At 43.9% G+C, this 16599-nt stretch overlaps 1 protein-coding gene across 1 annotated transcript in view; it reads right to left on the reverse strand.

Annotated features, from left to right (window-relative positions):
* Positions 1 to 16599, reverse strand: part of LTK (leukocyte receptor tyrosine kinase) — a 108927-nt gene that overhangs the window by 24070 nt on the left and 68258 nt on the right. The window contains exons 11-21 of the mRNA XM_068945930.1: positions 12243 to 12344; positions 9838 to 10015; positions 9148 to 9298; positions 6974 to 7105; positions 6284 to 6440; positions 5232 to 5414; positions 4614 to 4712; positions 3957 to 4109; positions 3081 to 3191; positions 2225 to 2411; positions 1290 to 1380 (exon numbers count right to left, since the gene is read on the reverse strand). Coding sequence (XP_068802031.1) covers positions 1290 to 1380; positions 2225 to 2411; positions 3081 to 3191; positions 3957 to 4109; positions 4614 to 4712; positions 5232 to 5414; positions 6284 to 6440; positions 6974 to 7105; positions 9148 to 9298; positions 9838 to 10015; positions 12243 to 12344 — 1544 coding nt within the window. The remainder of the gene's footprint in view (positions 1 to 1289; positions 1381 to 2224; positions 2412 to 3080; positions 3192 to 3956; positions 4110 to 4613; positions 4713 to 5231; positions 5415 to 6283; positions 6441 to 6973; positions 7106 to 9147; positions 9299 to 9837; positions 10016 to 12242; positions 12345 to 16599) is intronic.

The raw sequence follows: 16599 nt of genomic DNA on the forward strand, positions 1-16599 counted from the left end.
TAAGAAAGAAAAAGGAACTAATTCCTTTTTAAGAAAGAATAAATATGGTACAAACAATTTACTTAACACCAAGAAAGCACTGCTCATTTGCTTAAGCCATAAGTACAAAATCTTTTGGATAATGAGAAATACGGCCAGTGTCTGAGAGGGAGCTGCGCAGCCACCACAGTGCTAAACTGTATATCGGTTTGCTAACATATTGCTTAACAGGGAGAAAATAAATGTGGATCTATTGTGGACTTATAAACAAAAAGAAATTCAGAGAAATACGTTAAGAGATTAATGTTATAACAGAGATAATGAAAAAGCTTGTACTTCCAGTGAAAAAATATGGAAAATTCACATGATATCGCAATATATATTTATAGCAGCATAGTTAACACTGCAGAGTATTAAAGACTACCTGAAAGTTTGGTCTGTGGTAGGCAGACACAACCCTCAGTGTAAAGGAAAGGTGGCTATCAAATGATACAAAATTTGAAATGCAGTAACTTCATATGAAAAACTTTCAAGAAGGCACTTAAGAATACTGAACTGCAGAATTAATAATATTTTAAGCATTAGTCTCAGTGTTTAATGTTTGCTGTCAGATAAATAATTTTTGTCAGGGTATCCTTTTTCTTTTTTCCGGCCTTAGGAATCTGTTTGTTGGGGTTTCCCTCCCAATTTCTTTCTCTTCTCGCTACTCAGATCTTTAAATCATTGTGGCAGAAAGGCACTGGACAGGAGCTCTATCAGCTTAGTGGTGCTGTCAAGGATTTTCAGTAAGATGCTCAGTGACCACCTCAAGAGAAGTCAATTTTATGAGGGCAGACCAGATTCTATACCAGAGTGAACTGGTGGGCCCGGCTGATCACAAGGGAGTTATATTTGTTTATGCTGATAGATAATTTGGTTTATCGTTTTAACAATATTTAATAATACTATGCAGTCCCTGGGTGACTAATTTGCACAACTTCCCATCTGAGGGCAAAGGCTGTATCTTTCCTGAGCCACGGGAATGGAGGCTACCAAAAGAGACCATCATACTCCTTAAGATTCTCATCCTAGTTAGATCACAACTTACAGCCATTAGGCATGAAGCAAACAAGACAGATGTTCTTCTTTCAACCTGCTGCTAGTGCCACACAGCTTTAAAATCAAAGTTCACATATAACACTATGCATGTGATGACTATGCATGTGATGAATCACTGCATATGACAGTGATTCTCTGACTGGAACAGTAATAAGATAGTATGGCCCTTAGGGGCAGTTACTCTGCTATATAAGAAATCTGTGGGTACTGACCTTGATTGCTACTTGAAGAGGGCTGGGATCTCCTCCAATGCCTACCACTGTCCCCTCATAAACTTCTCCAAACGCACCATGTCCTAGTGCTCTGGGAATAAAGAGACAGAACAGACGTTATTACGGCCCTGGATCCAGCACTGGCTGAGCTCTTCTTTTTGTCCAGTCCAAGAATGGGTTTAGAACCTGCTATAAGAGATGGACTTGATGACAGTGTTTTGGTTTAATCTCAAAGACTCCCAAAATAACTTTTTAGTATCTCCTGGTGCTGTCCCTAAACCAGAGAAGCTAGATCATCAATAGTTCTGAACAAATAAAGCAGGCTGCTCAGTCCTAGAGCCCTGTCTCAAAGTATAGCAATTGCAAGGCAAGAAAGAGATGGGGAATAAGAGATAAGGAAGACTCTGAGCTGATATCTACAGGAAATAGTGCACACGAGGATGATCAAGCTCCTCATTCTGAGGTTTGTATAGCTTTAACCAGCATCATCTGGATTGTATGGAGCACAAAAGCAACCTAGTGTGCATTTCCTTGTAACAGAAAATGTTGAAAAAGAAATAGTGCTATCGATTTGGAAAGAAGCTACTGCCAGGGGGTGGGCGCTATCCAGGACATCATATAAAAACACAGAGGTGAAATACACTCTGCTCTGAGTGGCAGCATAAACTGGTCCATGGAACAGGACACTCATGAATTTACACTTCTGCTTGAGCTCTTTACTGGATCAAAATATTTTGGAGAACACTGTGTCATATCTGTCATATTTTGGCTGCCCTGGACTAGGTGCTTTCCAGTTAGCCAGGCAGGTGGCCCTCAGTTTCTTGTCCGGGATGCTTGATGGTGAATAAAGGAAGCATGTGAGCCCTACCTCTGCCTTAGCTTCAGGCTGCCTTTCCTCTGCTGTGCCAGAGAACAGCCCCTGCAGCAAGTCTTACCGAAGCAGAGAGATGTTCTTCCGTGGGATCTCTTTCAGCTCACTCAGAGTGGCAGCTTTCCCTGCAAAGCAGTAGTTGGGGTTGTAATCTGTCATGATGGTTGATGTGCGGATTTTGCTCAGTTTATATTCTGGGCTCTGCAGTCGTGCTCCGGCTCCTTCTAGCTGCTGCTTCTTAAGGTGATAAACTGGATTGGGGGCAAATAAAAAGGCAAACAAGATCAACATCTGGAGAGAAAGACAATACTGACCATACAGAACAGAAAGAAGAAATCAAATCAGTAATTATAAATGCCCAAGAACTCCCTTTAGCTTTCTAGCGTCACTCTTATTTCCACACTCTATAGCGTAATCCGGGATAGGCAAACAGCCTTATCTCTACAGAGTCCTTATCACTCAGAATAAGCTTCAGCTTCCTCTATTTCTTCATGTGTTGGCTAAGGAAAGGCTGGTCCACAAGAAACCTTGCTGGCATTCAGTCCCAAAAGCTAAGCACGTGAAACATGACATTCACCAGAATGAGTTTTATGTTTAATTGCAGATTATGACTTCAGCTTAGGTAGTAAGAGTGGCTAAAGAGGGCCTGCTAAGAGGGCTTTCCAAACTCTTCTCTCTTGCAAATACCAAGCCAGAGCAGTCTTTGCTCTATGGAACTACACTTGTGTCTAATTTTGGGAGGGTCATGTTTCCTACCACTCCTTTCTCCCTGTCCCTCTGATCCACCTGGGCGACCAAAACAGTCTGGCTCCAAGTATTAATTGTAGCAGCACGTGGTAGGGTGTTTTCCTTTTGTCTAATTTCACTGGGAAAGGCCAAGTCAAAGGAAGATAAGGAGCAAGTGCGAAGATGTTTCTTACTGATAGATAGGCTGCCGCAAGTGAGGATCATTCCAAGCACCACAATCACTGCCACCACAGCTAGGAGGAGCGGAAAAGACAGGTGTGCCTCTAGGATAGGACCCTGGAGTACTGGAAAAAGTAAAGAGAGAGACGCATTAATCAGGAAGCAACCAGAGCTGCAGTTAAGAATCCCTTTCAAGGTTGCTTCTGTTTCAGAAAATGACCCAGAGATCATGACCAGACCTTCTTAAAAATTATAGCAAATCTCTTCACAGTCCTGGAGATTGAAAACATTCATAATTCATTAAAAAAATTGTAAAGATAAAAAAACTGACCAACAAAACACAGAACCACTTATCTATTGCGCAGTTTTTCACTAATGGATAAAAACACTGCTCACAAGTTGAAACTCCATTACAGTCTTTATGCTTTGGAGTTCCAAAAGACTGTGTCAGGAAATAACAACAAATACCAGGCATCAGGCAAACAGGAACAGCAGGAAACTGCTGTGGAAGGAAGTAATTTGTGGCTTAAGTAACCCAGCGTCGGGTAGTATATTACACCAGTGAAGTATTTATGCTTAAATATTTGCAGATAAAGCAATCTGACGCACTACACCCATTCAGGAAATTTATGCTGTGCCCCTTTCCATCTATTTTACCTTTTACCTAACCCAAACCTGAATTTTGGAGATGGTGACAGAGATGCAGCTTAGTGTGTAAGAAAAGGACATCAGGAATTTTCAGTCATATGTTGGCCAGAAATTTCTCGTAACACTGAGCTCACGGGAGTCCTCAGCTGTAACTCAGTGATTTGACTGTCAAAAGAACCAGGAGGAGAGGAGACATAAAAAACACAAAAGCTATCTGATGAGGATAAAACTCCACAATTTACCAGTGCAGGTGACATTGTCGTCGGCTAGCACAGCCCCTATCTCACACTGGCAGACTGGCAGGTTGGTATCAGGGTCCCGCTTACAGTTGTCCGAGTGGCAGTGGCTGCAGTTCAGATAGATCTGAACCTCCACCTCACCGTGACTCTCCATGGCTGAATAAAGAATCAGACAGAATAGGCAGGTTTAGTTTAGCTTTTCCTATCTTGCTTAGGTAAGGACACAAAAGAGCAAACACTACATCCTCTCTCTTTCTCTGCAGGAGACCAAACAGTCCAACAGTGTGGAGACATGCCAGACAGCTGGTGCAGGCCAGGAGAAAAAAAGGGGTTCAGTCCCTCAGGCAGGCACAGAGGTCCTGAAGTGAATTGGCCTGGAAACGCCTGGGGCTGAGGATGTGCAGTTGAACTTGATCAATGGTGTCTCTCCTGGCTTATCAGATATAGGTGGGAAAGTCCTAGAGTAGTATAGATGTATTTAAAGGAATGAGCACAGCTGAGGATCTGTCCTGCAGAGTGAAATATGCCTGAGTAAGACGTATGAAAGGCAAAGACAGGAGAAGAAGGGGTAGGAAATAGGAAGTTAAAAAAAAAAAAAAAGAAAGGAAGAGACAAGAAGGAAGAAAAGAACTAGGAGGAAGAAGAAAAAGTGCATTGTACCTGCCAGGGGATGCAAGAAGATCTCTCCAATGGGGTTCACAAAAGAGATGCCATCCTGCCCACCAGCCGTGATATCATCATTAGCAGAGGCATGCCCCCCTGAAGAAAGAAGAGTCTGACTAGCTGATCAGCGCTGCATGCTGCAAAAATATGATGCCTCTAAAGTGCTCCATTTCTTCCTGGCTCTTATCACCTGGGGTCATTCTGCGACCTTCCCGTGACATTAATATGAATCATGCCCTTGACAGATAACATTCATTCAACCCAACCAGTCCCAGGGCTAGTGAAGTGAATTGTTCCAATGCAGGTTTCTCAGTTCAGCAAGGTAAAAATGTATTTGCTTTCAACAGAAAAAGAAAACGGAGCATTTTCCACAGGCAACTTGGGGGCAAACAAAGGGATGATTCAGCACTCCTTCCAAACATGAAATCACATAGGCATATTTCTGTAACCTTAATTCCCCCAACTAAAAAGAGAGGGTACAAGGGCTTCATATGATTTAACTTGAAGCCTCTGTGAATCATCTTCTGGAGCAGTTTTCCTCTGTACTGAGAGCTCCAGCAGGTGCTCTGAATTGCACCAAATTAGACGACGTGTCTTTTCCTTTAACAAACTTACCTCTGTAGCCTCCGCCTCCTCCACCAGAAGTACAAGCTCCTCCTCCCCCACCAAAGCCACCAGAGGTGGCCCACTGGAGCTTGGCTAGTGCCTGGGGACAAGCCTGACCCCCTTCTCCACCTTCCAGGAGGGACTTCCCAGCCTGAGGAAGCAGAGTCATGTCTTGCCAGCCACCACCTCCACCTTCACGGACAGACAGTGAGAGAACAAAACAAGAACAGGTGAGGCAAGCACAAGCAGAGGAGAGTGGCAGGATGATACTGGAAAGAGATGGAGGTTGGTCCTAAGATATGCCTGCATTCAAGTTAACTCTTCCTCGAAGGAGAAGAATACAGACAAGCTTCTTGTTGCTATGGACAAGAAGTGGAAATCTAGTGCAGGATCTATGGTACCTGCTGCCTAACAAGCACCTAAGCACCAGCTTCTAGTGGTACTGGGGAAATAGGGAACCCACTAGTCCACTTTGGGATAGCTGGTTGGGGCTTTCAGCCACTTGAGATGCTGAGTTCCCCGGAGGACATAAAATCTAACCCGGACTTCCCATCTCCCTCTAGAGAACCCTACATAAGGCTATTACAGCAGGAGATGGAGAATCACTTGGTTTTTTGTCTTTCAGGAATCGGTTCCAGGCATAGCTGTCACTCAGTTATGAATAAGGTTTGATTTCTGGGATAATTCCAGAAATGTTCTTGCTTTGGGGGAGTAACAGGGAAAAAGTCTTCTCTTCTCTTTAAAGGCCATTACTACAGCGCGGAGGAGTGGGCTCTACCCACAAAACACCATTTTCTTTCTCTAGGTCGTTTTGTGGAAGAGAGGACCCCTCCTATAGAACAGCCTCTCCTGGAGCACTCCTCACCTGCCCTGTGCATTCTCTCTCTTCTGGTAACACAATGCATGAAAAGACAACCTTTGTGAACTGCCAACACATTTCTAACAACTGCTTCCACAAAAAAATTACAAAAGATCAAAGAGAAGGCTCTCGTTTCATGTCTACAGAACAACTTGTACATTCAGCCATCAGATCCAGACCTTGTGAGGTTTTAGTGTCTCACCTGCTGCCCCTGTACTCCCACTGACTCCAGGTACTGCAGTGCTGTTCTCAAACTGCTCGAGGGGTACATCATCTAGGGAGCTGTCCTGAGCCTTCAGGTAGGCTTTCCCTCCTCCTCCTGCTGCGATGAGCAAAGGTTCGAAAATCCCATCTTTCTGCTGGAAAACCCCCCATCAAACATCAGAAAAACTTCACATCCCTTGGATACGTGAACTCACACAACTCTTTGCATCAAAAAGCATGGAAGCAACCTAAAGGACAATGGCCCAAGGCCAGGACATCACTAATGATTGTTTCTTGACTGCATTACAGAAATGTTTTACACAGTGTTTCTGTGTGCAAAAGGAACTGGTTTTGTTCAATTAAACACCAGGGATTTTCGGTAGGACCGCTGCCAGTATTAAAGAGGGGTCCTGGTCTGATTCCCAGACCAGAGCTGCCAGACCTGAGAAAGCAGTTCAGCTTGTTTCGTGACTGTGACAAGTGTGATCAAGGATATGAAAAGAGGTAAAGAATTTGAATTGAAAAGACATAAAGACAGAGAGAGGAAAACAGACAGAGAGGGGGAAACAGACTCCTTTCTCCATCACCTTCTTGTAAGAACTGAGAGTGTCATACAACAGGACAGTGAAAACTAGTTGCTCTGCTGCACACCACCCACCAGGGCAGAATGGAAAGAGGGAGTACTTACTCTGAAGATGTAAGTTGCTCCTCCTCCACCCCCACCTCCTCCAGCCCAGTCCTTCAGGTCCTTTTTTTTTTTGTAATCTTCTTCAATGAGAGATGACTCCCCTAAGCAGATCTTCTGGGTTTGAGGATTGCCCTGAAAGGAGACAACAGAGGCACTCCTAAGTCAGCAAAGTCCAACTCTCGAGAGTTATCTGTATCTCTCAAGGTAATAATATATTGTTTGAGATATATACAATGATATATATATGTCTGATATACATTATCTGTGTGGAGAGCAAGCTCTTCTACAGGGACCAACAGCTGAGGGAGGGATCTGTCCTGTTACCTCTGATTTGCAAACTCGCATTGCACACACGCAAGTGAAAACACAAACGCCCACAGAAAAAAACACCACAGTAACGCAGCAATAACTCATTATTGATAACACAAACTCATATTTTGCACATTTATAACTTCTTACATCCAAGAACGTTAAAGTGTGTTTCAACTATGGATTAATTTTCAGAACTTCCTTATTGCTGTACTTAATAGGTATTTCTCAGCTTCCTAAATACAAAGCAGACAGAGGTGATCTGCACATAGTTAATAGTGACTACTGATACATCTCAGCATAGAAATCTGGAGCCCCAGCTTCCCATTCCCTGATAAATGCTAGAGGACACTGAAAAATTGAAGACTGCTTGACGCTGAGTTCCACGAGGTGCAATGACTTTATAAATCTGCCCAGCTTCATTCAGACAATGAATTCTGAATGACTTCAGAAAATGCTATATTGCCTCAGTGCAGGTGAAATCCCCACGTGTTTGGGTCATGTCACATAGCTAGGCCAGAAGCATTGGGCCAGTTATGCTGGCTATCTTCGCTTATTCAAAGGAGAGGGCAAAAGGTGACAGGGTAGCCGAGGACAAGGGAAAAGCAACTGGGAAAACACTGAGGGGAGAGGATGAAAGTTCAGAGCTACAGAGTTTCTTCAGAGGAAGGACAACAAACATGTTAGTTACCCAACATACAGACTCAGCAGGACTTCCGAAGCCAGAGACAAAGAAAGCTGGGCCAAGAGGGAAAAAAGAAGGGAAGCTTTTTCCAATAGCAGCATCTGCCAAAGGGAGAAAGCTAGTGCAGGCAGATAACTTTGCCATTTGAAGAGCAGTCCATGAAATGCAAGGGAATAACGGACGCCTATGAAGCTCATGACCTAGGTTTAGAGAATGCACTAGTGTGAGATGTGCAGATATACAAAGGTATGCTTTATCTAGACAGACGTAATTCTTGTACTGTCTCAGCAAAGAATGGTTGGATTTAGAATCTGTTGCAGTATCTGAGTAAGACACTGTATGTTCTGGGCAAAGTAAAGGGTAACTCTGAATGCCTACAAGAACAGTGTTTGTATCCCCAAGCTCAGTAGTCTATCTGGGGGGAAAAGAGAGAACAGCATTGCTCCTGGGCATGGGCTGCCAGATCACATTTCTGAAAAGAGGAACTTAGGCTAAAAAGAGGTAGTTTTTGAGCCTAACTGGTAAAAGGACTTTGAAAACACTGGTGTCTAACATTAGAGGACGCTTGTATAAGCATCCAAAACATCAATTTCTGTTCTTCCTGAGTGGATTTTTTGTCATTATGTACATCTAATCAAGGGGCCACTATTGTCAGTGGGAAGAATCCCACCGCTTTTGACAGGCTTTGGATTCAGCCCTTAGTCTCCAAACTTAGAAGAGTACCTAACAGAGTGCAGCCCCGTGCTGCTGGGGGCTTGTAGAAACTCCTGTAATTAACAGAAAATTATCTGAAATCCTAGCACATAAAAGGAAATCTAGACTGTGGAAAAAATAAAATAGGGAGCGCACAACTCTTGCCTAGTAGCTTAAAACAAACAGAAGAAAGCTGAGGAAGAATTTCTTATTTTAAACATGAGCTTAAAGCAGAGTTCCTGTGGGTTTTGTATTTGTTTGTGCATTTTGGGATGGTTTCTCATTTTAGAGTTCTTTATATTTGTTTTGAGAAGATTCTTTCTAACTTGGCTCACTGATTCCTCCCAGTCTCCTGACTGGATTTCACTGCTGGATCCCGGGATTTCTATCACTCATCGCCAATACAGCGAAACCCCAAGCCACCCACGGAATCTTGCTGATGCTTTTCTGCAAAGTCTCTGCCCACATGTGTTTGTGCAGCCCTCACCCCAGGGCAGGCATCCTCCCCCTGCTGCCCCACTAAGATGTACAGCAGCTCATCTTTCTCCAGCTGGAAAGTGGCCGAGATGAAGACCCCATGGGACCTCTTATTGTGGTTCTTGGCTCCTTTCCCTCCAGCTGCTCCATAGGCAGAAATCCTGGAAGAAAAAGGAAGTAATTAGAGACAGAAATCTGGCACTTCTCATCCCCAAAGCAACTCCCACTGTGAGCTCCTGCCACCCTGCGCTCCCAAACAGACATCGCTCCAGAGCAAGCTCCCCTGCCACAGCATCTCACAGCTGTTCCTTTTTCCAAGGTCCACACCGCCACATCTTCTCAAGAGGATGGGCGGACTCTCAGCCAGAGCACTGGAGACAGAGGCTTCAGGAGTGAAAACATGAGCTGTTACAACCAAATCTAAAAGACCAAGGCTTTAGGACTGAAATGATGGCAGCACCTGCACTTGACCTCACCCCCACAGCCACTCCTGCTCTGATCTCTTCTCAGTCACCACTACCACCCTTCCACACTTCATGGCAATTCAGACACAAATCCTGACAGCCAGCGCGCCCACTTCTCTCTTGCTTCACTGGTCCCTTTGCCCACTCAATAGGAACAGTCCCACACTTAGCTAGCTGGAGGTCTACGACCAGAAAGCAGCTAAATGGTCACCTCTCCAGTACACACTAATACTCACCTGTATCGGTTTGTGGCTGGCACTCTCCAGACTTGCACTCCTCGAAGCCTGCCCTCTTTCTCCACAGTCACTGACACGTTGCTGTTCTTATAGGCGCTGTCACACTGTGCTTGAGTTGGCCCGTGTGGACCACTGGCACCACATGTTGTGAACCACCAGAGAATGACAGATGTGTCCCCTGTGATCAAAACAGCAAGAGTTGGGACAGACGTCAGCTTCCCTTTGTTTCTAAGGTAGGTGCAGTAACTCACAGAATTATGTAACCAAAGGACAAATATCATCAAAACAAATAGCTGTTCCTGTTGATACGTTTCCTTAGTGATCAAACTGGAAGCTTATTCAGTAACAAACTTCACAACATTGTTATTCACAAACAACAGTAATGATTTTTATATAAAAATCAGATGGCCATGAGAAAGACCATGTTACAGCAGTACCTGCTATCTGCAGGGCTTTAAAATCAAATACGTTCATTTGGTCACAGGCTTATACTTATAACAATCATTCATATGATTGTGAACTATCAAAAAAAAAAGCTTAAAGTTGCATTTACAACGTTAAGGTCTTCAAAGCCAGTGCATGCTAAAGTTAAGTTTATCTGTACAACTTCAGTGAAGCTCCCTCATAATACAGTCCACTATGATATCATCCTTAATTATATCATCATAACACAGTTATTTTCATCACACTATCCCGGCTTCACTCTAGTCATAGCACAAAGAGTGCTCTCTTTATAGCCATTATTTGTCTCATTTCTCTCACCTTATTTCCCACACACTATTTAATAAATCATGGACTGCAGCTAAACCTGTAATTTTCTTTGCAGGTTTCTGATGAGTTTTATCCAAGTGTCTCAAAGACATTACCAAATTTCTCTTCTCAGTGCCAGTAGGATGCAAGAAGATATTCTTTCAGCTTTCCAGATGGGAACCAAAACGTATACCCAGAAGTAAAGGCTGAGAACATCTGCCAGTACTGCTACCAACCTTCTATGAAAGGCCTGGGTTTAAACAACTTGTCTAAGGTAGCAGCATCAAAAGGCAGAACAGCATCTTCCTACTTTCACTAGGGTCTTTTTTTTTTTTTTTTTTTTCCAATCAAACTTCTTCCTCGCTCTCATTACTCTTTGTAGTTTCTGCAACAACGTGGCAAATAACCATCTCCTGCATTTCACTACTCTTTTTCATGTCCCAAACAGGTCCATCCTGTCCAGTGAATGAGACAAGGCCTAAGAATAAAACTATTGGATAACGTAACTAAAAACTGTACCAGGTACCACATAGGGCAGGCTCAAGGGCCAGAATCAGGTGGCACAGGATACGCCATAGTAGAACTGTTTAAGAGCAGAATGATCAAAATAGTACATGCCAGAAACAGTAAATAGTAAAAGAGTAAATAGCACAAACTTTTTTTAAAACTTGCAATCTTATTTAAAGAAAAAGGCAAGCAAAACTATCCCTAAATATTCCAATAGATGTCCTCCTGCCAACACGCAGCTAGATCAGTGGGGTGGGAGCTCCACTACAGAAATCTCTGTCACTTGAGCTAGTAGAGGAGCCTGAGAGCAGCACAGATTGTCACCTTTCAGGTGGACCCAGTCTTCAGGGGCCAAGAGCATGCAGTCACACATGCATTTTTTGGCAGCACAGCAACCTCAAGACACAAGAATCCTGCATTTCATCGCAGGTTCTGAGGTGGAATATACTTCCTTGGGTACTTTACTAGACTTCTGCTTGTGCTCCAAGCTTGTTACGTCCCGTCTTGTCCCCTTCAAACTGCCTGTGCCTCTTCCCTATGACCGGCTCCTCAGGCAACCCCAGGCTCCAAGACTGCCCACGCACAGCCTCCCCTCCTCAGGCCCTCCTTTAGCCAGTTCTTCTCACCCAAACAGTTGTTATCTACCCTCCAGAGTGCCAGCCTCTATTGCTACCAACAAATTGGTCCCCAGTGCCCCCCTTTTCCTCGCTTTGCATCCAGTTTTAGCATTCTCTCTCCTCAGTGGATTTTCAGATTCGCACTTGTTTCCCTCTCTGGATTCCCATCTCTACACCTCTATTGCCCACCCATTAGGGTCAGTTCACTGCTCTCCAAGTCCCAGTAAATTTCTGTCCATCCCCAGCTTCCGGTGCTGGGCTACACCTTTCCCTCCTGGCCTGACTTTTGTCCTCTCTGCATTTGAGTCAGGTAGCTTCTGCTTTTACACTCTTTAAGGACTGGTAAGTTGGGCTCTAGCATCCTGCTGCACTCTAGCCAAGCAGAGACTACCGGATGTGGTCTCCACATCTTTGGGACGGATCATACTTAGTTGCTCTGTTGTTATAGGGCAGGCAGATTACGCATAGGTGATGGGCAAGGAACTACCTGCTAGAGCCCAAAAGACAGGTTTTCAGTACAGAACAATCTACCTGGGAGGGAGGGCTCTTCCAGTGGGTTCAGGAGATGCTCATCCAGGATACTAGTTTCCTGTTGGTACTGGCGCTTCCCACCAAAATAGCTTGGTTGTCTTCCTGTTACAGTTGTGGAATGGATGAGAGAGATGGGAAGGCAGTAGAGAGATGGAAAATACATAAAATCACATGAATGAACCAAGTACAATCATTTGGTTAAAACAAATAAAGAGTGCCTTGTGCAGAAAAGCTGTGCATTTATTTTATTCTTTGGGGCCCAAATCTTGGCTTAGCTCCCCACGTTATCCTATGCAGTCTCACCTGCAGGATAAACTCCTTGGTCTACATATTTCACTGGCTGTGATTACAAGAGACTTTGGAAAAAGCATGGCCTGGGAGAAATGGATACCATGTAGGGTATCCATCAAAGGGGCAGGTGACAATGCTGGGCAGCCAAATCAGTGAATGTGCAAAGGAGAGAGATGTCAAAAATTATCATCTTTGGTTCTTAATGGCATCATAGCAGGTAAACCAGTCTAATGGATCACTTAATGACATACCTACTAAAATGAACAGCTAAGAAGCAGCAGCATACCCTTGACGTAGTCGCAAATCTTTGGACAAACACTTTTGAAAAACACACAGCAAAAAGTTACATTTCTGACCAGCGAAACAGGCCTTTAAAAACTGGATCCTTCTGAGAGAACAGGGACTTCAAAGCAGTTGCTGATCTAAAGCACTGAATGCATTAAGAACAGCGTATATAACCAAAGCTGCCTCGCAACAGAAAAAAGTAATAACTGAGACCTTGTATTATAGTCTGCAAACATCCTATTTCAATAGTTAAATCACACATTTTTATGCAGATATTTGATTAGAAAATCTCTGTTAAAAAAAAGGAGAGACGTCCTTCCATTTTATGAGCCCTTGGTTAATTTAATAGTGAACATTTTTCATTAGTTGAAAAACATTACAAATATTTCAACTTGTTCCAGTTGTGAGAATCTAACAGCTGTTTGATGCTCTATTCAAAAGAGTCACTCAGTTCCAGCTGCGCAATTATCTCTGCCACAAAGCCAGTGCTCTAAATAGCAATAATTAACACCCTTGTTAGCTGTGTCAGAGAGGCCAAATAAGTAATTGAAGTATGGTGACCTTGCTCAGCTCTTACTCTTGAGAACATTCCCCCCAGGTCTGGCAGAAAGCACATTGGGAGATGGAAGTAAAAGGGAGCTTTGTACTGACAGACTCTGTCCATGCAGAGACAGAGAACTTCAACGGATAGAGCTGTCAAGCCAGCAAAAAATGAAATTAACCCAAAACAAATGATCTGGATCAAAGACAAGAAGGAAAATCAAACTAAAAAGACAACACATAGCCAGAAAAGATGCCTGGTCTCCCAAAGCATTCATTCAATTATGAATCCCAAAGGTCACAACAGTTTCGGATGCTTAGAGATGTACAAGAAGCCTGGTTACTTTTGCCAGAGTGAAGGAATGTAAATCAGTCTCTGAAATACAGACTTAGTCTGTGTGTCGGCATGGATTTTTTTGCAGCAACCCAACTGAGTATATCCTAAGGCAATGCTTCATTTCCAAACAATCTTTCCTCCTTCTCCAAACAGTCTCAAACCCTCTCACACTGGAAAGAAGCTTCTGTCTCCTCCGTGCTCAGCAGACAAGCTGCATGACAGGCTGAGCGTCAGCCTGCCCACATGAGCTGTTAACTCTTAGAAGGCTGATACTTCACGTGCTGCCAGACATGTGAATTTGTAAGATGGCATTTTCTACTACCATGCTGTAGCTGTGGGATTCAGGGCCTGGTGCTCCAGTCTATTTTCGCTTCCACTTGCTCCTCTAATAGCCAAGATGCTGACAGTAAGTGAACAGAAGGGAACAAGACCTCTTCCTATTAAGGTGTACTTATATGAGAAAAATCTGAAGAGCAAGGGACTCCTTTTCTCCAGGACTCAGCTCATGCTGTTAATTTCCACACTGGAGAAGGACAGAGGGAAGAGAAAAGGAGAAAGAGGAGAAAGGAGGAGAGGAACTCCTGCAGGAACAGAGCTAAAGTAGTTCCTACTTCTCTGTCTCTGAGACCGTAATGAAAAAAATACAGCGGTTCTAGGGACCAGAGTAAGGTGCCTTGAAGTATCCCCAAAGCGTATACAGTCCCTTCACAGATCCTGCATTACCGGCGCAGCTTGGAGTACTCCTGCAAGCCTCTCCAGCTTGTCCGGGAGTGGGAGAGGGAATAAGGAAGCTGTGCCAGCTTCTCCTGCCCTCAACTCTTTGGTTGATATATTGCATTTCCAGTCAACACTTCTACTAAATTAGCCAAATGAGGCAGCGCTGAGTAGTTTGAACCACCGCCTGCCATTTCTGTCTAGCAATGAGACCGGCAGGTCCACAGGCCCAAGCTTTGCTGGGGTGGCAAACTCAAAGTCAAAAACTGGGCATATGCCATACGAAGCTCTCTTTGGACAGTCTTGCCATTTAATAAACAGTCTTTTAGGAACGCGCAAGTAATGCATGGTATGAAACGTATATTAAGCCCTAGGCCAAGGTAGGAAAGTACACTTCGATAGACCACAGGCCTGTGATCTTAACGGAAACAAGAGCATGCTCAGAGTACTAAAAGGTCACAGAGAAAAAGTAACGACTACCTAAGGACTGAGGAGGGCAATAGTCACGCAGATGCAGTCTATTAGCTATGCCAGGCCACATTTTCAAAGATATTTAGACACTCAAAAGCCAGACCTCTTCCTGTGCAAGCACTAGATAACTAAAAGCTTAAAATATTTTCATTCCTGTCCCCTGAGAGTTCTCGTAACGAATCAGACCTACATCTTTTGGCCTGCGACACTGTCTTACAGAAGGTGCTTGCATTAAGCAGAAGATGGTCTAATCTTGCCTTTTCACTTTTCTAATCTTGCCTGTCTCTGCCCAGGGACTCCCATCCAAGGGATGGGCTGTTTATTTTTTGTCCTTACTGATGTCCCTTGAGCTGACCTCACTACCCACTTCTTTCTGCCTAAATCTCACCTTCTTTCCTGGTTTGCATACATACAAGCAGTGCATTTAAAGTCTGCACTGGATTTTGCAGAGCACTTCAACTACAGGATTGAAATAGACGGAGAAATTAATATTTACATCCTAGCAAACAGTAAACTCTTCCTTCCTGCCATACATCCTTCCTGTTGCCCTCATGCGTAGAAACTACTGCTTGGGTCTTAATTGGCTCCATCAGTGACATCTGAAGCCTCTCCTTGCCAGGCAGAGATAATTTCATTACTGAAAACACAGCAGAGCTGCTGGGCTTCTCCACAGCCTAACTGAATTAAACTCACAAGAAGACAAATGCAAGGGGGTTGCTTTCAGAGGCGAGAAAATGTCAATTCACAAAGAGGATTCAAGGAACAATGGCAAGTGTAAGGCTTCTGAGAAACATATTTCCTTCACGCTGTCTCTCTCCTGCATGAGTCACACACCTCTGGGTCACACCTTCAGATAGGGGAAGTCAGTCCTGTAAGTTTGTTTCAATTTATACTAATCAAAAATGAGAAGTAACTTGGGAGCTTGAGTAGATAAGCTCTGATAAGCATCGCTTCAGTGGCATTTCTGCCCCGCCTATTTGCCAAAGCCTACGTCCCTACACCATAGCCAACAAAATGCCTACGGGTTCACTGATCGTTTTAGCCCAGAGTTCAGTGCCTTAGTTCAAGCCCTCCAAACTGGTGCACTAGAGCAAAAGCAACAGCCTTAGCACAGAGGTATAATTACACAGGCAGCTCTATTTGCTCTCAGAAGGATAGCAAACTGCAGCAGCGAGGAGGAGAGCAGCGAGGCACAAGATCACCTGGACTCCCTCCCTTTGCTTTCCTCAAAAGATTTCAAAACAAAGTGTTAGTATGGAGGTCCCAAAGCGTTTGGGACCCATAGGTGTTCAAGGAGCCGAAGTGAACAAATGACTTTACCCTCAAGGAAAATGTGGGTGCTCAACATTTTAGAGAATAGTGGTGTCAGTGCCCATAGAACAAAGTGGCAGAGAACGAGAGACTGAATCAGACAGAGGTGGGGAAGTGAAAAGGCGTTTTGTTGATGTATAACTTTTAACATGTGTCAGTTCTGACACAAAGCGTCCCATGAGTTACATTAGACTACAGCTAGTCTCTGCTGGGACATGTTATTACCCTGAATGCTGACGTACTAGATACGGTGACATGCAAAGCACAAAGCTACTGATGTACATTTTGTCTGTAACAAAAGTCATGATTCAAAGTGCTGCATATTCTCCAATTGCTTTACAATTGGCGCTTTTCTCCAGGGACAAAAAGAAGCCAGTTTCTAATACTGGAAAGTGGTACAAATATCCA

Source organism: Struthio camelus, chromosome 5 (genome assembly GCF_040807025.1).
Source record: "Struthio camelus isolate bStrCam1 chromosome 5, bStrCam1.hap1, whole genome shotgun sequence".
In the NCBI taxonomy this organism is placed as follows: Eukaryota; Metazoa; Chordata; class Aves; order Struthioniformes; family Struthionidae; genus Struthio; species Struthio camelus.